General features: G+C 39.1%; 1 protein-coding gene across 18 annotated transcripts in view; it reads right to left on the bottom strand.

Moving 5' to 3' along the window:
- Positions 1-25062, bottom strand: part of TENM1 (teneurin transmembrane protein 1) — a 1403901-nt gene that overhangs the window by 364834 nt on the left and 1014005 nt on the right. For all 18 annotated transcript variants that reach the window (XM_073361279.1, XM_073361281.1, XM_073361273.1 and 15 more), the window contains one exon: positions 15524-15801. In XM_073361279.1, coding sequence (XP_073217380.1) covers positions 15524-15740 — 217 coding nt within the window. In that variant the 5' untranslated portion in view covers positions 15741-15801. The remainder of the gene's footprint in view (positions 1-15523; positions 15802-25062) is intronic.

Below are 25062 nucleotides of genomic sequence, written 5' to 3'. Positions count from 1 at the left end.
ATGCAGTATCAGTGAGCAGGCCATAATTTCATTGAAATTATTCATTATTCAAATGTATTTGAATTTTTTCCTCAAATATTTTTACTCTAAGGATTGACTGCAAACAGTTTGATGTGAATATTCAGTACTCACTATTCAAAATTCAAACATATTCCAACCTTACATACAGAGGCACAATCTCATTGATATCAGTGGGAGTTGTGCCCCTATATTTGAAAGCAGGACTGATCCTTCGATAATCACTGTAAATAAACTTTTTTCTTTTTTAAAGCTCCAATAGTATGGTTTCAATACACTTTTACACTCTGCAAATTCTTGGTACAAGCTATGTTATGTTTCCTGTTATCCTTATTATATGTGAAGAAATGTTCCAAGTAATCATGATCCTCCTCTTACTTATACTGATGTAAATCAGAAGTAACTCTGTTGAAATCAGGAAAATCACAAGTGTAAAACTAGTGTAAGTGATAGAAGAATGAAACCCTATGACTCTGACAGTCCTACCTAACCTGAAAAAGACTGTGCAGCTTGAAAGCTGGTCTCTTTCACCAACACAAGTTGGTCCAATAAAAAGCATTACCTCACTCACCTTGTCACTTCTACAAGTGTACGCTTCTACAGTATATAAGATGCATGCACCTGTAATCTCAGTTACTCAGTCAAAGCACTCAGCAACACACAATATAAAACCTCACATATGCTACTTTCAGTACAGACAGAGGTAACTAATAAATGCAAAATGTTCATATCATTGTGTGATGGCGTATACCAGACCTTCTCAGGCCCCCTGCTGGAGGCCAGCCGCACCCCAACCCAAAAAAAGGCAGTGGAGAGGGTCCTGCAAGCTGCCCAGAGTGTCTGTGAGGGACACAGCCAATCAGGGCCCAGCAGTCTAGTAGAAGAAGAGCTGCAGGCCAAAGGGAGTTCAGTTTTTTGCTGGAACTGTAGGAATGCGGCTGGCTGACAGAGCTGGCTGACAGAGCTACAGGTAGTGCTGCCAGAAGCCAGGGAGAGCAAGAAGCAGCCCTGAGCTGGTTGCGGGGACTCCATCAGGACGAGGTCCTGAGGTACGGCTGAAGATGACACAGGGCTATGGGGAAGTGGCCCAGGGAATTAGAGCAGCAGTCTGACTTAGATAAAGGGACACAGCCAATAGCTGCTATATACAGGGTCCCTGGGCTGAGACCTGGAGTAGTGGGCATCCCCCACAGCTCCCATTAGCCACTGGGGAAGTGGCCTGAACAGTGAGGCACCCCAGAGGGGAGAACTGAACTATAGTGGCCCAGCTGGAGAGCTGTAGCCAGGAAGCCCCAAGAGGGGGAAAGACATGGTCTTCGGGAGGGAGCCCTGGGGCGCTGCTCTATCCCAGAGGAGGGACTGTCAGAGAGAGAGAGAAAGAGAGAGAGAGAGTGCGAGTGTGTGCAGGTCAAGGGGGTGCTCACAAGAAGTGAGTGCACCCCGTTACACATTGTCATCATAATATACCTACTTCTTCTGCCAGGCCAAAAACTGAACAAAGAACTAACTTTTGGACAACAGGTTTTCAGTGCTATGACCCTGAAGCCTGAAGCAGCTAGAAATCATAGATCATGCACAAGATCACTGAGAATTGTTCCCACAGCTAGTTTCATAAGTGGACAATTCTGCTAAAACCTAAGGCTCAAATTTCCTAAGCAAGTATTTGTTCTGATACTAAACATTATGTACTTTTCAACATATTCAAGTTGAACAAAGAAACGTTTATACTAAACAATCAATCATTTTACTCTTCTGCTTTGTCATTTTTTTCCTTTGCCAGTAATTTGAGGTGATGTGGAGTGAAAGGATGGTTTGAGTTACAGTAAAGAAAAGGAAGGAAAGAACTGATAGGAAAGATAAGTGAGAAGAAGGGAGAGACTGAAGGGGGAACAGACACTGAAAGAAGAAAATGCAGAAAAAAAGATGAAGGAGAAAATGCCTTGTCCTTTTGCTATCTCCCCTCCACTTTGCCCTGGAGTCAGATTAAGATTAATTCTACCACTCGTGACAGTTTTAAATATCCGATGTTATACATCATGTCAAAAGGGCTAGAAATAGAAGCTTTTTAACACTGGAAAGGGGAGATTCAAAGAGGATTCAATGTCCTCGCTCATTAGCCCTGGTATTGCCTACAACAGTGGTTTTCAAATTTTTTTCTGGTGACCCAGTTGAAAAAATTGTTGATGCCAGTGACCCAATGGAGCTGGGGATGACGGGTTTGGAATGTGGGAGGGGCTCAGGGCTGGGGCAGGGGTACGGGAGGGCATCAGGGTTCTGGGTGCAGGCTCTAGGGTGGAGCAGAGGATGAGGCATTTAGGGTGCAGGAAGGGGCTCCGGGTTTGGGGGGCTCAGGGCTGTGGCAGGGGATTGGGGCACAGGGTTGGGGTGCGGACTTACCTCAGGTGGCTCCTGGTAGCGGCACAGCAGGGGTGCAGAGGTAGGCTTCCTGCCTGTCCTGGCACCATGGACTGCGCTGTGCCCCAGAAACAGCCAGCAGTAGGTCCGGCTTGTAGGTGCAGGTGCATAAGTGTCTCCGCACGGTTCTCGCCTGCAGGCACTGCCCCCCAGTTCCCATTGGCTGGTTCCTGGCCAATGGGAGTGCGGAGCCAGTGCTCGGGGTGGGGGCAGCCCACGGAGCCCTGTGCCCCCCACACCTCACCTAGGAGTCGGATCTGCTGCTGGGTGCTTCCAGGGTGCAGCGTGGTATCAGAACAGATAGGGACTAGCCTGCCTTAGCCGGGCAGCACCGCTGACGGGACTTTTGATGGACCGGTTGGCAGTGCTGACCAGAGCCGCCATGACCCAGTACCTTCCATTCCTACAATACTGGAACTTAAAATCAAAGTGACAATCATCCATGGAGAAAGCTATTTTTAGGCAATATTTCTCTCCCTTTATCTCATGGTAACCACAGGCCTCCAGCTTTACAGACCAATCAAGACAAAAATGGTTCTAATAATATTTTATAAATTACACTGCCTAGATTTTACAATTAATTCCTGATACTAGCAGAACTAAACTGTATAAAAATAATACATGATTCTATGCTTGCCTATGAAAAACTATTTCAATAATTATGGGTCTCTTTCTTTCGCTAATACTGATGACAGTTAAGAGTATGTACAAGAAGAGACTATATTCCAGAGCATGAAAAGGAGGTCTATAACAAAGTGCCATTGACTTCAACAAAATGGGAGCAGAGCTGGGTCCTTTACATACAAAGTGTCATAGGGTTGTTTCTCTGAATCACAGAGAAAAGAAAGAGACCTAACTAGTCAGTTTTGTTAACTACATGTATGTCTTTGAAGGGGAAAAAAAGTTGTGCATTTCCAGCATCTAATTCCTTCTAAATGTTTAAAGTACACGTCAAGTCTATTTTGATCATCATATAAGCTCTAAAGAATCGCTTGTACATTTTATAGACTACCAAGACATTTGCAAAAGGAGACCACTTCTTTTGTATAACAGTTAATTGTGTTTCCACTTAGTATGAATTGTTTACTTTTATTACTTACCCATATCTTGAATATTACAGAAAGAAGCTATACAAGTCCGTTTGTCAAATGCCAAAAGTAAATTTCTACAATTAATCCATAAAAAGAGAATTAAGTTTCCCCACTTTAGAATTAGAAAAAACCTGCTGCTGATTAATTGAATGCATTAAGAAATTAACACACCAGTAAATGATTGATCATTACAATTATCTGAATTTGCATTGAATCCTAAGAAATGACTGAGAAATCCAATTCTTTGGTATTTTTAGTTAAATTATGCTATTCTGAAAAGATTAAGATCTTACTATAAAATTTAATCATTTGAAAAAAGAAAAGGAGTACTTGTAGCACCTTAAAGACTAATAAATTTATTTGAGCATAAGCTTTCGTGAGGGGAAACACCGAGGGGAAACATGATAACAGTTTTCAAGTACATAAAAAAGGTTGTTACAAGGAGGAGGAAGAAAAATTGTTCTCCTTAACCTCTGAGAATAGGCCAAGCAGGAATGGGCTTAAATTGCAGCAAGGACAGTTTAGGTTGGACATTAGGAAAACCTTCTTGTCAGGGTGGTTATGCACTTGATTAAATTGCCCAGGGAGGTTGTGGAATCTCCATCATTGGAGAATTTTAAGAGCAGGTTAGACAAAAACGTGTCAGGGATGGTCTAGATAATACGTATTCCTGCCATGAGTGCAGGGGACTAGACTAGATGACTTCTTGACGTCCCTTCTAGTCCTACAATTCTATGATTACAGTCTGTGCTTGCTGAGTCAGCTGCTGTTTACGACTCAGCCTCTGTGCCTCAAAATCAATACAGCAGTGAATCTCGAACTAAGTAACCTCATCGTTGACTACTGCTTGCCAGAGTGATCTGTCTGTTGCTGACAACTCCCACCTGTCAATGTCAATGTTGCACTGTTTCACATTATGCTTCAGTGTGTCCTTTACAAATTTCTTGTGGCCACCTTGTATGCTGTTGCCCACTTTCAGTTCACCATACAGCAACTGCTTTGACATTCTGGTGTCACTCAGTCTCAACACATTACCAGCCCACCCTAACTGTGATGCAATAAGGATGGCATCAATCCCTACGGCAGTGGTACTCAATCTTTTGTATCTTTCACATAGCAAGCTTCTGAGTGTGACCCACCCCCCTTAAAAATTAAAAACACTTTTTTATATGTTTAACACCAAAATAAATGCTGGAGGCAAAGTAGGGCTTGGGTTGCAGGCTGACAGCTTGTGACCCCCCATTTAATAACCTCCTGACCCCCAGTTTGAGAACCCTGCCCTATGGTGTGACTGATACAGTCAATTATTGGTAACTTTTTATCCTTCCATTAGATACAGAACATAGCATGCAGATGTCATAAATGGAACTTATGTAGAAGCTTAATGTGATGCTTATAGCAGATTTAGCTCTCTCACCCATATAACAAGTTGGACAGCACAACTGCTTTATAGACTTTTAACTTGGTTTGAAGCTTAACACCACGTTGTTGCCAAACTCTATCTGATATTACAGCAAACGATGAACTCATTTTGTTGACACCACTTGTGAGCTTCTTGTCTAAAGAAACATCATTGGACAAAATACTACCAAGATAAGTCTGTAGCAGCAGTTAGCTGTGTGTTTCTGATGGTGACTTTTGCTTTTGTGTAGGGTTTCCCTTGTGCAGGTTGATATATGACTGCTATCTTTTTCAGATTGTCAGCCTACACATTTCTGCAGACTCTGTGAATCTGTCTTTAATCAACTGTATATCTTCTAGAGCATGTTCCTCTAGAGCACCATCACTGGCCAACAGCAGTTCATGAAATTGCCTCAAAGACCATTGTGGAAGATGGCAGCCTGTTCACATAAAATAATTTTCCAGAGGATCGGAAACGTATCCAGATACCAGCATTCAGGTCTCTTGTAGCATCATCAAGCAATGCTGCATAGAAGAGTAAACAAGTGGACCAATTACGCAGCCCTGCTTAATGTCATTAGTAATAGGAAATTGGTCAGACAGAACACCATGTACGCAAACTCATTCAAGCATTCCACTGCAAAATAGCCTCAGAATGTTGGTGAATTTTTCTGGACAACCAAACTTACACAATAATTGCCAACGCCTGTTCTACTGAGCATGTCATATGCTTTAGCCAGGTCAATAAAGACAGTGTGTAAAGGTTGTGTTTCTATTCTCTGCATTTCTCCTGCATCTGATGGGCTACAAATATGATGTCTGCTGTTCCTTGTGTTAGCCTAAAACCGCATTATGACTCCAGTAGCATGCGATTAACAATGTTGCATACCAAACAATCAGAGAGTACTCTAGTCAGAACCCTTCTGGTGAGGGAAAGTAATGAAATACCGCCACAAGTACCATAGCCAGTCAGTGACAATGGTGGTGTTTTTGAAGTCTTGTGATATGTCTTCAGTTCTCCATATACTGTACTAAAAATAGGCCATGCTGTTCCCTTAGCAGGATTTCACCTCCAAACTTGAACATTTCTGCAGGAATACCATCAGATCCAGAAACTCTGCAGTGCTTCCCGGCACTGATTCTCAGCGCTGACTTTGTCAAGGAGCAGGACTGCACTAATGCTGTAATTACGGTGTTGGCTGATCCACTACTCTTATTAAGGCCTTGTCTGTGATGTTGGAAGTGTGTTCTAAAGGTAACTGAAATGCTCCAAAAGATTTCTCCTTTGTCAGTGATAAGTGTTAGGCTGTCCACACTCTTCAAAGGTACAGTAATGGTATGTATAAGACCATAAAAGTCTTTCAAAGCAGCCTAGAAGTCTTTGGTCACATGATGATCAGCATAGCCCTGGATTTCAACTGCCATAGTCCCATTGATACTGTATGTGTCTAAGCTTAGATTAGATGTCAAGACACAGATGCCTGTGTGTTACATCTGTGCCTACAGGGACATGGGGTACATCGTCGAATTCTTGTATCTCATGTTTTAAGGGCTGCATCCCTTTTTTATTTCATCATGACCTTTCAACAGCAGTACGTGCTTTTGAAAGAATGAGGTTTGATTACGTTTATTCCCTACAGCAAGACACTTCTACTGCAGATCGTTCAAAATGCAGCAACATGTTTTTTCACTAGCTTGAGCGATTGTGATCACATTATACCTAACTCGTCGTGATTAGATATACATACTACAAGGTAGTGGAATGACCTTAGATTGGCCATTCTTAGTTTTGTGAAGCTGCTTGTTTTATTCTGTTGTTGTGCAGCAACCTAAGAACTTCAGCAACTTTAATGCTTGAAAAATAAGTTATAAGAACTTCTTTATTATGAAATGTGCATGCCTGTATTTATTTGGCTTATTCAATAGCCATTGTTAGTTTTTCTCTTTGATATTCCCCTTGTATTAAGTGCATGAAGTTGATTTGCTTTAAAGGACTTTAGCAAGAAGTAATTGTTTTGTATGATTTGACTGTATTTTAATATTACATGAAACATAAATCAGCATGTAGATTATATTTTGTAAGAGTACCCCATCTTCATGGAATCCAGGAACTTGGCCCTGATGCTAGGATATGACAGAGATTCTCCTTTTCTTTCTATGCACCATTCCTTTATATAGTCTTTGGAGCACAAGGTGTTCTGCCCACATTTCCTCCCCTCCCCAGCTCACCCTTTAAGCTATGGAGGCTGTGAAGGTATGGCTGACTTCATGCCACCTAGGAACTCTCTCACACCGAGAGAGTTCACAGCTGGCTGTTTAAGTCAGCTTTCTGGCCTCATGGGAGTTGTTGGAACAGTATGAAGAAACTGGAGCAGGCCATAGGACCAGGTCCTTTTGATAAAGAGAACAATTCTACTAAAGCCATTTATCAAGGTCCACATTAAACCATTCAGCCAATAGCACATGTGGCTGGAGGTGTGGAGTTCTCAGTCTGCCCCAAGGAGAGCTCTGGGAAAGACTGTGCTTTAGGAGGCACAATAATTGCTCCCCAGCACATGGGGGAGTACAAATGCTGCATTATCCCAGTTTGCCAAGATAACTCTGTAGTCTGATATGCAAGTGATGGGTTAGGGGAGGTAGGAATCAGCAGCATGACCCTGTCTTCTCTTCACTCTGAAGGGTGCAAGTAGACAGCAATTTTTTTTTACTCCCTTGAGCTAAGGAATTGGGATTGTCCCTAGTTCCTGCATATATGTTGTCACTACTCTTTGCAATGGGTAGGGACAACATTATCTTATGTATCTTCTTTCACATAAAAAGGGAATTCTTCTCCACAGCTTTCCATGATCCACTAGCTACATTGTTCATATTACCATTTTAATTATTGCTTACATTGTGTACTGGTGACTTTCACAAAACTATTTATATTTTCACCTACTTTTTTTTTCAGTCTCAAACTTTAAGTGAACTTTGATTTCATCTCCAGAGAGAACTTATGGAACCTGCCCTTTCTCTAAAGGATACAGGTATGAAAATCTTAAATAAAGCGGGAAATATTTAACAGCATGTTCTTAAAGACAAAGTTTAACTCAAGACATCTGACTAGCTAGCTGCTGTACACAAGTCATTTGGATACCGTAATGTAAAGAATGACACATACAGAGAATGTAGCCATACTCTAATGTAAGTGGCTCAGGTTTGCAGCTCACAACAATATATACCAATGTTATTTGACTCACTAATCTTACAACTGAGCAAATTCCTAACAGCATTAATTGATTGTAGCAGCCGTCTTTGCTATTCACCCCCATCACATCATTGAATTCCAGAAAAAAAGTCAATACTAAGATGTTGAACAATTGGCATAAATTCTTCGGTCATACTCCTTCCATCCCTTTCTTTTGGTTTGCTAAGGTGCTTCCACTGACTTGCAAAGCATTTTTAATAAATCACACAGACAATGGGAAACGGATTTGCTGAGCACCTGCAATTGAAACCAAAGTTTACAGGAGCTACAAAGAATGGAGCGTCTCTGAAAATCAGATCCTGGGATTTTAATTAATGTGTGTGATTTACTTCAAATAAATCTCCACTTTTAAGTTCTGAAGCAGTTGAATCTTAATATGAAATGTAATCTCTAACTGACCTATGATATACCCACCATGCTGTAGAACTATATTTAATTCAGGTAATGTCTTTTTCTGGCAGAGCTGGTTCCTGATATTTCTGTATTTGGGGGGTACAAAATATATGATCAAGAAACAGGGACTCAGGGAGAAAGGTTATCTGGCTCCAACAGTGTCTGGTGAAACAAGAAGAAAAGCAAATTTGATTTTATTCCCAATTCCAGAAAATAAGACAGCTCTCTTCTTTTGTCAAAAGAACTGACAGAAAAGGCAATTAACAAGAATATATGTATAAGAAGTTGGCCTCAGGGACAATTGCATAGTTGTTTACTTCATTCTATGTCCTACATACTATATTCCAGTCATTTTTTTTCAATGTTCTTCCTTGTCATTAGTTCAGACTTCTGCATCCATTTCTGATAGATCTTCCCAAAGCACTTAGAAGTGTCAGAGAGGCTGTGCCTCTCCTTGTTTAGTAATGGCATGTTATAGATTTTCTGAGATCATTGGCATACTCTGAAAAACAGAATTCTAAACCAAGATGTGTCACTTACTAGGGTGGCTGGAAAACCATCAGATCCTAAGATTGTTGAAGAGACTTTTGAAGTTGGTTGAGTGTTCCTGGAAGAACTGATGTATACTGAAATTGGTGACTGAGACTAGGTTACTCTGTCACTCTGTTTTTGACTGGTAAGCTTTCTGACATTTTTATTCTGCTAAAAATTAGTGCATCTGAGAAGAGAATGGAAATTAGATTTCCTTTTACATTAGCACACTGCAAACTGGGTTTATGTTATTCTTTATTTGGGAGGCAGAACATATGTTTTATGCCTTCTGTTTGACTTATTAGCATAGGATGGAAAATGCACTGTGATCAGTGATACTTTGTTAAATGACTTAAATGTGCTCATATGTCTTGTGGATTTTCCTGGGTTTTCTTCTCTCCCTTGTATACTCCCTTGTTTGATTAAAACAATACTTATAAAGGAGGGTATAGTATTTCTGATAAGTAACTGGCAATTTTAGTGAGTTTATAGGTATCATTAAAAGTGCAGCATGACAGAATTGCTGATAGATGTTTTATGAAACCCTTGTGGGATGCTGTGATCCTAGAAAGTAAGAACCAATTTCAGGCTCGGGGGAAAAGAAAGGTCTATTTATTCCTTATTTTCTTATTTTCATTCTGGTGAAGAAAAGCATTGCTAAAACATTTTTTAAAATCAAGACACAAAAAAACCTACAAGTTTCCCTACCACAATTTTTACACATAGAAGGAATGAAAACTGCACAATTATTAGCCAAATCTTGTCATGTCTATACTACAATCTTAAGTTGACACTAGCTTCCTTCTGTTGGTGGTACACATCCTCACCAGGAGCGCTTCCACCAACTGAAGAGGGGAAGCATGGGCAGCTGAGAGCCAGGACACTCAGTTCTGCACAGCTCCCCAACGGGAGCCCCGCTGTCCTCCGGGACTTCTCACCTCCCTGTTCCCCACTGGGAGTGGGGGGCTTTTTTCTTCCCTGTTCCCCACCGGGAGTGGAGGCAGGCAGCCACCTGGGGCTTCTCGCCTCCCCATCCCCAACAGGAGCTGTGGGGAAGCTGTCCAGGAAATTATCGCCTCCAGCAGGAAGATCCAAGCCCAGAGTCTGGTCATGCTAGTGGGGAGCGGAGAGCCTCGATGGCAGCCTAATCCAAGACCCTGGGTGGCAGCCTTGGAGACGAGACCCCACAACAGCCTGACTGGGGAGCCAGTAGTCAGCTTTCTTGTCCATTTCAAGGCTCCAGTGGACAAGAATGACAGCCAACAGCAGATGTAAGTAACACAATGTCTATACAGACAATGTCAACTAACTAACTGTCACCCTGGGGGAGATGGAGTTATTATGTTGGTGTAGTAGGGCAATTAGGGCTTGTATTCTCTATGAGCTAAATGGATTTAGCAAGTCTGGTGAAGACATAATAAGTCCATGGGAGAATGCTCTCCTGTCGATTTCAGTACTCCATCTCAACGAGACATGGAAGCTGTGTTGATGGGAGAGCGTCTCCCGTCAGCCTAGCACAGTGTAGACACCGCTGTAATTTGATCTAAGCTACGTCAAGTTAAGTTATGTAACTTATGTAACTTAATAAGTGTAACTTAGATTGACTTACCTTGTTAGTGTAGACAAGGCTGTAATGTAGACACTGACATAGTTAGGATGACATAAACTGCCTTATGTTGACCTAACTCTGTAGTGTAGACCAAGCCTAAGTGGTATCATCTGTCTTCTTCAGAGTCTGCAGATACTCCCCTCTATATGAAAACAGTGATCCAGAAACTCTCAGATAAGGGAGGGAGCTACTCATCACATTGAACTTCTGTTGGGGGAATCAAGTCCATCATAAACTAGAGCAGCGGCTCTCAACCTTTCCAGACTACTGTACCCCTTTCAGGAGTCCGATTTGTGTTGCATACCTCCAAGTTTCACCTCACTTAAACTACTTGCTTACAAAATCAGACATAAAATTACAAAATTGTCACAGCACACTATTACTGAACAGCTGCTCACTTTCTTATTTTTACCATATAATTATAAAATAAATCAATCGGAATATAAATATCGTACTTACATTTCAGTATATAGTAAAAAGAGCAGTAAAAACAAGTCATTGTCTATGAAATTTTAGTTTGTACTGACTTCACTAATGCTTTTTATGTAGCCTGTTGTAAAACTAGGCAAATATCTAAATGGGTTGATGTACCCACCGGAAGACCTCTGCATACCCCTGAGGGTACACGTACCCCTGGTTGAGAACCATTGCGCTAGATGGTAGGTAGGTGCAAGCAGGTAGCCAAAAGAAGTAAAGCTACTGTGCAGCAACACACTCCTTAAAAGAAATGATGTAGCAGGAAGCCTAGACTTTACAACTGTACTATTTTCTTCTTCTTCTTTGGTCTTCCATGCAAGTTTCTGTGGGACAGGATGATATAAGGCTCATGAATTAGGGCTGTAACCTTATATTTCAAGTAAGTGAGAATATATTCTAGCGTTACGTATATGATGTATTTAGAGGAAAAGCTGACTAAAAATTAGCCTCTTTACTTTTACAGGTCCCTCAGAAGCACCGTGAGAAATAAAGCATTCGAAACAAACAGTGCATACTATACATGGGCCAAATGCTCACTAGTAGAATATGGAGAAAATTTTTTGACCTTAATGAACTCACTGTGGATTTATACCAGTATGAGAGCAGAATTTGGTCCATTGTGTAAGTCAAGCTAGTTCCAGTTTACAGATGACAAAAAGGCACAATGACATTTTCCTGACATGACGATTTCTTGCCAAGACTTGTCAGCATGCCTTATATTCATGTCTTTGCAGATAAATAAAACTATTTCTGACTGGTCACATGAAATCCAAGTTCCATATGTTTAAATCTTCATTCTTGGTACGTATAAATTTGAACTCAAAGCGTAACTGAAACTGCATTCTCCATAACTAGGTTTCCTCTCTAACCTCTATTGCATTGTAGAATTAGAACACTTCTAAATGAATATCAGTCATAAAACTGCTATAGTGAGACTCTGACAGAGCATCAGAAGCAGGCAGAAATTAGGGCTTAGAATAAAACTGGTCTGGAAACTAGAGGGTCAAAATCTAAAGTCCTTACTTTGGCAACACTTACTGAGGTCAATGGGGGTTTTGCTTGAATAAGAATTAGGCCTTTATTACACACATTTAGCCCAGTTCAGCTGTTCAAAAGGGAATTTATACAAGTTTCTTCATTTTATTTGCCCTGCTAGTGATCTCATACTCTAGTTTTTGTCCTACAAATAAGAAATCTTATGTGACCCTCTGGTTAGGAATAGACAATGCCAAATCTTTTGTGACACATTCTAAAACCTTTGTTTTCCAGTATGGCTAGCTATGCTAATTTTTTCACACAAATTTACCAGCAAATATATGCTGCTTTTTCTTCCTGCACTATGGAATAATATCAGTTTGCCCGGCCCATAATGAAGCTCAATATATTTCTCTTGCCAGAAAATATATAAAAGTTTGGCTAACTAGAAATTTATCCCCATATGTTCATCCTGTTAAGGATCAATAACATTCATCATTCCAGTGACTCAATCCCAGATGCTTGTCCTGTCTGGAATTCACTCCTCTAAACTAGTATTTTTCATAATAGTATACATCAGTCTAAAAGGAATACAGCTTCTTTCTTTGCATCTCCAAAAACTGTAGGACTAGAGTTTTCTCTTATTTACATTCATGTAAATAAAGAGTAACTCCTTGAAGAAAATGGTTTTTTGCTGCCATAAAAATGTTATAAGTGAAATGAGAATAAGATCCATAGACTATACATTCTGCAAGGAAAAATTTTTCTATGCCAGAATCATCAAGATGCATCCTACCAGGAATCATCAATACATCTAGTGTGTCCAGCCAATTCTGCCCCGTCTCTTTAACTTGGATCATTATCGCTTTATTCATGACTGTTGTGATGTGTCTTTTTCCTTATCTATTAAGACACATTACATGGGTGGAATTCACAGGCCTTCTGAATTTACCTCCACTTCAATCCACTAATCATCACTTTTTCAAGACTGCATTTTGCTTCAGTGCTGGCTAATGGTTGGAGCAGGAGACAAAGTCAAGAGACAAGAGCTTTACTTCTGGCTCTGCCATTAACTCACTAAGCGACCATGAATATATTACGTAACAGTCTCTTTGCCTCAGTTTCCTTATTTATAAAATAGAGATAATAATACTTATCCACTTTTGTAAAGCACATTGAGATCCTCAGAAAATAGTGCTATATATCAGTGCAGGATATTATTATCTTCTTCCCAGGTTTCCACTAATATAAGCTAACAACATTCACAATCCTCTTTTGACAGTAATTACCAAAAAAAAAAAAATTACATTTCACAAATAAAAGCTGCAAAATTAAAGATATGCCTAATGCAGAATGTCAGCAAAATTTTGATAGGTTCCAAATTCCAAATACACTCTTAGGACTTTGGAGTAGGTCAGACTCATAACTCAAAAGAGGCCTGTTTTTTTTCTGTTCTTGTTTGAATGCAAGCAAAGAAAGCAGATATCCCTAAGAACACTAGATCTCACAGCACTTCTACCATTAAAGATATGGCCTTTTGAAAGCTTGTTAGATTTTAATCAACAGAAGCTTATCTAACCCAACTCTGGAGCCAGATGCAAACTCTGCCTCCTTAGCCTAACTTTTGTTCGTTGAACAAATTCTTTGCGCAACCACTTACATATTTCAAATCTGTATGACAGCTGGCATGTCAAACATATGGGCTGAATTTATGGCAGAACAAATCAATATGATTTACGCCAGCACAAAGATATGGGGATGAATTCCTGGCATTGAAAACCCATATACAGTGTAATTCTTGGCAGAACAAACCTATACAATTACTGACTAGGACAATTATGTTGCATTAAATTTCTCACAAGAGAAAACTTTATTATAGGATTTCCAGTAAGACAAGAAAATTTTATCTCCATCCAGACAACTCAATATACTAGCATATATTATCAGGTATACCAGAAGTATTAACAAGTATTACATAAGAACCAATATGCACTGAATAATAATATATTGACAGACTCCATTTCAGGAAAGCATCTCTATTTAGGATGTCAATTAAGCAAGTGCTAACAGGCCAACCTTAATAGTGATGTTGTAATGCATGTGCTTGGGGTCTTATGGTAATTTGCAGCAGGACAAGACTGTATGAATTTCAAGGAGAAAAAATTAGGTGCTTATAAGACAAACAGGACAGACGCCAACGATATCTCGTAAGAAATGAACTGAACATTAATCTAGGCAAGAAAAACATAGAGAACACATTCTTAATAAGCCATAATGCCTCCATGAGTCTTCAAGAAATACATCAGTTTTTGCAAATAATAAACCTGATTCCTAACAGGCCAATCCTGAACATGTGCGAGCAGGACAATCTGCTGTGTGATGACTTGCTGCAGAAATGCATACAAACGTTACCATTTCTAGCAAGGAAATCATAAGGAGTTAATCCTACAAGATTATTGGTGGAATTTTCTTATAAGACACAATTCTCGGAGGAATAAACCTATATAACATTAGGGAGGATAAACTCAAATCATATCAAATGGGCTAATTTCTTAGTTAAGCAAACCCACTTAATTCTTGCAGGACAAGGTAATTCTTCGCAGGTCAAACATAGTTGGCTGAAATTTTGGCCAGAATAATTTGAATAGGTTCTGTATTCAAATATATAATAAATTATAGCCTTGTATTCCCCCAACACCACTGCTTTGTAGCTGTATGCACCATTTGTGTATATGTGCTGAAAAGATTTCTAGGATAGGAACAAGTTCTTCCCTGAGTTATATCTATGCTTAAAAAAAGAGAAAGAAAGAAAGAAAGAAAGAAGGAAAGAAAGAAAACAGTTAATTGTTTGCTTTTGTCCTTACAACACATTATTTCTCCTTCAGTTTGTAAACGACTTGGTTATTTGTAGGATTACACACATTTTGTTTAAGAGGATTGTTGCATTTGAATTTACCAGTAAGCTTTCCAAACACATGGACAGATAACCTACAGCCTCAAAGCTAATTTGGTACTGGAGCAAATCCATATGCATACGTAAGAGTTATAACTATTACCCAGTTAGTTCTGGTAAGAAGAGTAGCCACCACCTAACAACAACAACATTTATCAACAGTTGCCAAGTTGTGGTCTGAGACACAGCATAGTAAGTCCGTATTTTCGGAAGGTGATAGCTGAAAAATACTTAGGAAAATAATTGCAGTAACTCAGATACTGTAGTATGGTAGCAGGTGCCAAATGGTGACTTTTAAATGGCAATCACTGTCTGCCTTTGAAAGTAATAGGATTATAAGTTTACATGCTGACATACAAACGCCCTTGTAGGATACTTTTCATAATTATTGAAAATGAAAATCAGTTATGTACCTTGAGTGGATTTGTCATCAGCTTTTCTTTTTCTGCTATGGCTGTTATAGTTCAGTCTTAGTTCTTGGCTATATTCATTTAGAGTTTCTCTGGAGTCATAGGATTGTCTTGGTTTTCTCCCATCTTCACTCTCATCTGAAGAACTTGTATAAGCTAGATCCATTTCATGCTTAACTTTTGACAGTGGCTGGTAGGGTTTGCAGTCCATCTGCTCCATTCTGATTAAGTATGCTCAGAGTCATGAAAATAAGGAATAGGAACTCCCTAAAGAAATGGTCCTGGAAAAGACAAAATTCCATCTCAGATATTACAAATTATAAATATTAGCTATTCAGGGCCAGATGTTACTCTCAGGCCAAAAGAAAATCAATTAAATTTATCTGGATTTACATAAATGTGATTGAGATAAGAATCTGGCCCACAAGTTTTCAAAATAGCTTTAAGACAAACCTAAACCAAATGACGTAAAGTATGTCAGAGTGCTAATGTTGTCTTGTACTTCATGCACGGAGTATCTTATAATACCATTTGGGTAGAAAACCTGAATTTCCAGTATGTTATTTGAAATTATTGGATATAATAATTGAATTTATTTCTCTAAAAATCTGTGTGTGTCCTCAAATATAACATTTTTTAACATTAAGATCAAGAAATCAAAGTGTTCTACTCCTCTGGCAGTATTTGGTTATATAAATTAAAATGTCCAGTCAACTAGTAAGACATTTGACACACTATAAAACAATCAGGCATGTTTAAAATTAAAATGGATAGCTTATGACAGTCTCAGAATACTGTATCATAATTAATTCAGGAAAAAATGACATTTTCCTTTTAAATAAAGCGAATTTTCAAAAAAACTATATCTAGCTCAAAGCAACGTGAGTCCATACAGAAAGTACTGCAATGAAACCTTTAGAGAGACAGGCAACAGTCACTGTTAGCTCAAGCACTTCCAATACCATTAATGGCAATGAAGTTTCACCTGACAAACTGGTGAATTTGGCCTATAGTCTCATTTTCATGGAAGTTTTTACCTATTAATGTTAATGGAAATTATATGGTGAAACAATGGGAACTGTGGAACATCCTTTACCACTGCATTCATACAGCAGCAACAGTTAGTTCCAAGACCAGATCCCAGACCAATAATTTGTTCATTTAGAGACAAAACAATGTAAAACTTCAGAGGCTACAAGTCCACTCGATCCTACATCTTGTTCAGCCAATCACTAAGACAAACAAGTTTGTTTATGTTTTTGGGAGATACTGCTGCCTGCTTCTTATTTTTAATGTGAGAAAGTGAGAATAGGTGTTTGCATGGCACTTTTGTAGCTGATGTTGCAAAGTATTTATGCGCCAGATATGCTAAACATTCATATGCCCCTTCATGCTTCGGCCACCATTCCAGAGGACATGCTTCCATGCAGATGATGCTCGTTAAAAAAAAAAAAATGAATTAATTAAATTTGTGAGTGAACTCCTTGGGGGAGAATTGTATGTCCCCTTCTGTTTTACCTGCATTCTGCCATATATTTCATGTTATAGTAGGCTCGGATGATGGCCCATTTTGTTCGTTTTAAAAACACTTTCATAGCAGATTTGACAAAATGCAAAGAAGGTACCAATGTGCGATTTCTAAAAATAGCTACAGCACTCCACCCAAGGTTTAAGAATCTGAAGTGCCCTCCAAAATCTGAGAGGGACAAGGTGTGGAGCATGCTTTCAGAAGTCTTAAAAGTGCAACACTCCGATGCGGAAACTACAGAATCCAAACCACCAAAAAAGAAAATCAACCTTCTGCTGGTGGCATCGGACGCAGATGATGAAAATGAACATGCGTTGGTCCGCTCTGCTTTGGACCATTATCGAGCAGAACCCATCATCAGCATGGACGCATGTCCTCTGGAATGGTGATAGAAGCATGAAGGGACATTCGAATCTTTAGCTCATCTGGCACATAAATATCTTGTGACGTCTGCTACAACAATGCCATGCAAACGCCTGTTCTCACTTTCAGGTGACTTTGTAAACAAGAAGCATCATCTGCAAATTTTAACCAAACTTGTTTTATCTGAGCGATTGGCTGAAGTAGGACTGAGTGGACTTGTAGGTTCTAAAGTTTTACATTGTTTTATTTTTGAATGCAGTTATTTTTTGTACATAATTCTTTATTTGTAAGTTCAACTTCCATGATAAAGAGATTGCACTACGGTACTTGTATTAGGTGAATTGAAAAAGACTATTTAATTTTTTACAGTGCAAATATTTTAAATAAAAGTAATAATATAAAGTGAGCACTGTACACTTTGTATTCTGTGTTGTAATTGAAATCAATATATTTGAAAATGTAGAAAATATCCAAAAATATTTAAATAAATGGTATTCTATTATTAACAGCACGATTAATCATGATTAATTTTTTTAATCGCTTGACAGCCCTTGTACATATACATATACACACACAAGTGGTGGTGGGGGGGAAAGGGGAACAGGGATGCACATAGAGCCCCTGGCACTGGGGAGGGAAGGAGATGAGGACCCTAGCACAGGATGCCAGGGTGAACAGGGGGCAACACAGACTGCTGTCATGCATGAAAGTGGGCACATACAGAGCCCTAGTCAGAGGAGGAAGGGGGTATGAGGCTTGGGGGAAGTGGTGCATGGGAGAAAGATGAATGGGGGAGCACATATGGGGAGAGAATGTGGGACAACAGTACAGGGCAGGTGGAGAGAAAGCCTGTAGCTTGTCATGGAGGTGTCAATATGAGGGACAGAGCCCTGGCATGCAGGGATGGGGAGAATAGGGGGACACACAGAGCGCCCAGCATAAAGGTATGGGGTTCCAGGATGTCCTTGAAATAGAAGGGAATGTGAGAGTGGCAAAGGGAGTTTATAAAGGGTGATGAAAGAATGCAAGATACCCCTGGTATGTGCAGTGTGCTCTGCCTACAGAAGCAACAAAGTATACTAGTATATATAAATCTCACATTTAGATCAATTAAGCGGTAAAACCAACCATGCACCTAATTTAATATGTTTTGTGTTTGTTTTTTACCATATAACTGTGTAAAAACCCCTACATTTCTGTGTTCACCTATTGCATACCAGGCTGAATCACAAAGAGACTTACAAAAGCCAGTACTACCCCCTCTGCCCCTTGAACCTTTTAAAAATGTACAAAGGTTCCTATGGAAAAAGAGTCTTGTGGCTGATCTATTTTGCAGGAGGTCTGCACAAGGTGCATTCTGGTTGCACAAATCTTTTGCGAGCAACTGAAAAACTTGGGATTATATACAATACTGTAAAATTCAAAGTTTTGAACACCTACTGCTCTGAGTCACTTCTGAAATGTGTTTCTCCCTCCCATTTTCCAAGTATCTATCTATCTATCTTACTTTTTTAAAATAAAAACTCATCACTGATTATGAAAATGGAGTGCTGCAAAGATATGCATTTAACAGCTTTAACTGGTGCAATATTGGAAAACGTAAGGTTTCAATATTTAGTTTTAACTGCAAAAAATTTTACTTCGTATACAGTACTATTGTTTGTATATTCACTATTCTTTCATGACTTCTGCTTCACTGTCCTGCGAACACATGATTTTCCATCTGTGCAATGACATGGATTTTTTCCCCATTTAAATATGAAAGGACATGTAAAGACAGATGAAAACGCTATGAAGCATTTTCTGAAAGATGGTAGCTACACTGCCCCTTTCTGTTCTTTAAATAGAGGGGAAGAAACAATGTCAAAACTGGTTTGGGGGACAGCTCCATTCCCTTCCTAGGACTCCAGTAGACTTTTCTGCCATGGGTAGACATGGACACCCCTTTATTCCTATGAAGGTATAGGAGCAGGAGGTGGGGTCTGGAGAGAGCCAAAGTTCAGCCTCTTGTCACACAATATTCCCCTCCAAGTCCCAGGGTCCTAGGCCTCAAACACTGATGGATTTCACTCCATGCCACACAGGATCAGGGAGAATCCACAATGGCATCATGATTCTTCAGGCAGAAGGCTAACCAACCGGAATGCAATGCAGAGACACCAGGTCTCAGGAAAAATCCTGCAATGCCTATCCATCCCAAAAGGGATGAGGACCAGAAAACTCAGTGTGCCTGATTCTTTGCTCTATTACACCAGTTTTTTGCTGGAGTCGTTCCACTGACTTCAATAGAGTTACACTGGCCTTAAAACTTCACATAGAAAACTGGACAGTCTTTTCTTAGAAGATTTCAGTTCCCTCCAGAAAACCCCAACACATGAGTTAAGTTTGTGTTTCCTCTACTTTTGTTTAGGTGTCCTGAAAACCAAACTATCTACTCTTATCTGAAGGCAGGTGACAAACTGCTATTTGTAAGACCTGGCAAAAGATTTGATAACACTTTTCAGCATATAACATTTTTATGATACAAAAAAATATGAAAAAAACAACCAAACAATTCTTCAACCCATCTTAGTGTTAGAGTTTGAGTCAAATACATTCAATGGTGATGTGTTAAGATCATTTGAATCTAAACCCTGCCACTTGTAGTCTGTATCTTATTTCCTACCTTGCACTGGAAAACAACAATACTGTGTTAAGTGTGATTTAAAACAATAATGCCTGAGTGTCTATACAGGTTTCTTCAAGTAACTGGCCTCCTGGTGGCTAAAGGAAATATCTAACTGATCAATATCAAGTTGCCCTTGTCAGTGAAATGATAAAGGCTCATGAAAGCATACAGCTACCGTAAATGACCTTTGCATGAGTGACTTAATGCTTTTCTTCCCACAGAGGAAGAAAGGTCAGAAAAGAACCAATCTGTGTGCTGTCACAGGAAGGTTTTTTGTTTTGTTTTTTTAAATACATTTGTAGGCACTTGTAGAGAGAATTCTCAGCAATATTTTAAAAATAGAAACCATATATAATTTAAAGTCAAATTCCTAGAACAGAAAGCACACACAGCTAATCATTTAAATTTACCAGTGAAACATTTAATAGTCCTTAGAGTTTTCTTAGTACTTAAAAAAGGAACTATGGCAAGGGAACGGAGCCTTTTAAAAACTGCAACAGACTTGCATATTTAATGCATATTTTATATATTATTTTATTTGAAATTTGTCATTAGAAACTACATTTTCATGTTGCATTTGTATCAAAACTCTACTACTTCTGAAACAAAATATTCTGAAACAAAATATTCATAGCATAACTGTGGTTTATGTGAAATTTAGTCTACCATGGAGTTGTTCGAGTGCATATCAAGGAACCATAATTCACTTTAACAATGCTTTGGATAGATGATAGTCAGGCCACCATCATGGTTCATTCATTTCAGAGGAAAATGCCCTTACTGATTACTATCATTAACCCCAAGAGCTGAGATTATCACAGTGGCGCATCCAGTCTGCTACCCTTAATGTCCACCTCCTATACATAGGCTTGGAAGACTTACATTTTTTATAGGTAAATGCCTATTCCTCCATACACATCGAAACTGATGAAAATATATTCCCATTGATAATCAAAATTCACAGGTAGGTAAATAAGAAAAATGCTACTTGAGAACTTATTAAAATTTGGTTTAAGGATATTTATATATTTTAACTTTTGATGTTGAAAGTTTGTGTTTTAACGGTTAAAAAGCATCAACCTTTTTTGAATCTCAGCATCTCCTGACATTAACTAATTATTGTCTGACTCTCCCTATAGTCTGACCCACCAAAAAATTTCCCACAACTGTGAAGATGTAAACGGGGGGAAAAGCTTAAGCCCATAATTTTGTGCAACTGTGAACATTTAAATAAATAAAAATCCAAAAAGCTCGAAAATAAACATTGATATTACACAACAAAATTATTAAATATAAATAAAATCTGAATTCTGCTAAACCCACAGATATAGAACTTATATTGGACAGGTATGCACAGACAGGATATTCTCGTGGCTGAACATGACACTTTATGGGTGAGGAGTACTAACACAGAGGCAAGGGAGAGTATTGCAACATTTTTGTACTAATTTGAGCATTGCTATTATGTTTGATAAAGTTAAATAGAATTAAAATGTAAATGCAGTTATGATGCCAACACAATAATCAAGAATTATCGTTTGCACATATTTATATAACAAATTCATAAGACAGCCTGCTGCTTCTCTATTTCTCTGGCAGGTGAGAGAGTATATTAACACACACAATTCTACTCGATGGTGAGTCAAAGTTCAGTCAAATTTTGCTGGTATCTCATGACAACTGACCAAAGGCTTTAATTGCTTTAAAGAACACAGTTGTATAGCTCTGTTGCATGTTTCTTTTTCTTATCATATGTTTCAGCTCACTCTCTCCTGAAAAAGAACTAATAAAGAGCAATTTCAGCATCCGGTTTGCTGTAATCAAAAAGGAAAAGTATCTTTATTCTAAGGTTTTTTTTTCTGAAATATGAAATGTAAAAAGAAAAAAGCTAAAAAAAAATAATCAAATGCTGTGAATTTAAACCTATGAAGAAGGTGATACCAGGACAAGAAACTATGACTTTGGTACAGATTACCAGAACTATCTCAATGAAAACATTGGTTTAAATATATAATAAATACAAGGGTTATTGCTATAGTTCTTACAGTTCTGTATTTTACAGCATGGTTACATGCTACAATAATACAATAAGCAATACTGTCCCACTTTCCAAGCATTTATGGAGGTTTTGGACTTTTGGAATAGGCTGCTACTTTGTTGAGAAAGAAAAAAAGTGAATAGAGACCCAGGTTATCAGATAAAACAATTAAAGAAATAATAATAATATAGATAACAGCAAGAGAATTTAAGAGATACCAGGCATGAGGGAAGGTATGCTTCCAGATGAGATTTGGAAACATATAATAGGTGAAATCAAGAGACATTGAAAGGCTGCTCAAGTTCATAGGAACTGCATAGAAGAAGGTTCTTGCAGTGAGAGTGCTAAGAAGGCCAGTGCCAGAGAAACATAAACATGAGGAGGTGATCAAAGTCTATGAGACTATTCATTGGAAATTTTAAAAACAAGGATGACATTTTGAATTGGATCCTGAAACGAATGCCAAATCAACAGTTCTTTCAAGATGATGTGATGTGGTTGCATTTCCTTGTGTATGAAAAAGTAACTTTTACCCTGCATGAGTTGGAATACAGAATACTGGGACTTCTAACAGTCAAAGTCAGAGAACTGAAGTCATGATTGAAGATTTCAGGAGAGATGGAGTCAAGACACTGGTATACATGGGTAATATTTCAGACAAGGGTGATATGAATATTGCCCCACAAAGGTGGGGATTCTGAGTCCAGCATGAGGCATAAGAGGCAAACACTGCATAAGGCCTGATGTGAGGAAGCAGAGGGAAGAGACAGTATTATACATAAAAAGAAAAGGAGGACTTGTGGCACCTTGGAGACTAACAAATTTATCTGAGCATAAACTCACAAAAGCTTATGCTCAAATAAATTTGTTAGTCTCTAAGGTGCCACAAGTCCTCCTTTTCTTTTTGCGGATACAGACTAACATGGCTGCTACTCTGAAACCTAGTATTATGCATGTTCCTTATGCCAAAGAGAAATGCTTCCATTTTCAAAGCAGTATGGTTCCAGGACATTAGAGACATAAGGTGAGCTTCTTCACAGAGCTCTGTGCAGCTCAAAAGCTCCTCTCTCTCACCAACAGAAGTTGGTCCAATAAAAGATATTACCTCAGCCACCTTAGGTCTCCATTTTTTAAGACATTTTGCTGAAGGAATCTGAGAAGTCATTACAAATTTACTCTGTCAAGGCAGAAAAGTGAGATTAACCCCCCCCGAAAAGGTCAGTCTAAGACCTAAAGTAATGTTGACGTTTCAACTAAAAGCTAAGCATTTTCATATACTGCTATCTGAAAAGGCTTGAATTATCAACTTCTTTTCATGAGTGTAAATTATTCCTGGCCGGAGGTGGATTATCCAGTAACACATTAAGGAGAATACATGATAGATAAAAGGAATCTGGATGAGTACATGAGTTTTTACACATATTTCAGCTACATCAGATATGCAAATACAACCTAGCATTCAGGGATTTGATAGAGAATTTCAGGTTTCTAAACCAATGAATGAATTACATATATGTATATTTTTCATCATGACAGATGCAAGATGGATACTCTTAATTTCAACATTTAATATGCTTTTTCATCTAAAATTAATCAAGGTATATTTTAATTTTAGCAAACAGACATTAAAATATCATTCACTTTGTCCCGTGGTTTTAGACAGAACACAACAGCACAAAAACTGCTCAGACAAAATGGATTAGATAATTCCAGCATTTTGCTGCATATGGCAACTCTGCCAGTGAACTGTCAGTCATGTTATATGTCAGCTGTTTGGCTGTGGCACGTAACTCCTGGCCAACATTACCTTTCAGTTCACTTGGAGGCTTGCCACTGGCTATAAAATTCCACAACCTCCTAATGCTTTTATTTAGTAGCTGCTTGCTCAGTGTCATTAAGCATGACTCAGAAAGAGGTCCTAGCACAGAAGATTAAGCTAATTTGTGGGGTGAGGTATTTTTAATATATGTGGTCCAGTAGTGTGATACATTTTGTGGACAATTATTTCAGAATAGTCATGGGACCCTGGTTTTCTGGAGAAAAAATAATTGGACTTCAGACAATGTGATTCACAGTTGGATAAGTGATCTTGTAATTTCAGCTAATGAAAGTCCAAGTGAAGTATTAAAAAAAAAAATCAAGTATTTGGAAGCCCAAATCAGGTACACTGCAGAAAAAGAAAAGCTTTAGACTGAAATAATGTTGACCATGAATTTCATATTTGCCAATTTGCATGGTTAAGCTGCTAGACTGTGCCCTGGTCTACACTAGGACTTTAGGTCAAATTTAGCAGCATTAAATCGATGTAAACCTGCACCCGTCCACACGATGAAGCCCTTTATTTCGACTTAAAGGGCTCTTAAAATCGATTTCCTTACTCCACCCCTGACAAGTGGATTAGCACTTAAATCGGCCTTGCCGGGTCGAATTTGGGGTACTGTGGACACAATTAGACGGTATTGGCCTCCGGGAGCTATCCCAGAGTGCTCCATTGTGACCGCTCTGGACAGCACTCTCAACTCAGATGCACTGGCCAGGTAGACAGGAAAAGAACCGCGAACTTTTGAAACTCATTTCCTGTTTGGCCAGCGTGGCAAGCTGCAGGTGACTATGCAGAGCTCATCAGCAGAGGTGACCATGATGGAGTCCCAGAATCGCAAAAGAGCTCCAGCATGGACCGAACGGGAGGTACGGGATCTGATCGCTGTTTGGGGAGAGGAATCCATGCTATCAGAACCCCGTTCCAGTTTTCGAAATGCCAAAACCTTTGTCAAAATCTCCCAGGGCATGAAGGACAGAGGCCATAACAGGGACCCGAAGCAGTGCCGCGTGAAACTGAAGGAGCTGAGGCAAGCCTACCAGAAAACCAGAGAGACAAATAGCTGCTCCGGGTCAGAGCCCCAAACATGCCACTTCTATGATGAGCTGCATGGCATTTTAGGGGG

The sequence above is a fragment of the Lepidochelys kempii genome, chromosome 9, assembly GCF_965140265.1.
Source record: "Lepidochelys kempii isolate rLepKem1 chromosome 9, rLepKem1.hap2, whole genome shotgun sequence".
NCBI lineage: Eukaryota > Metazoa > Chordata > Testudines > Cheloniidae > Lepidochelys > Lepidochelys kempii.
This window is presented reverse-complemented; position numbering and strand designations above follow the sequence as displayed.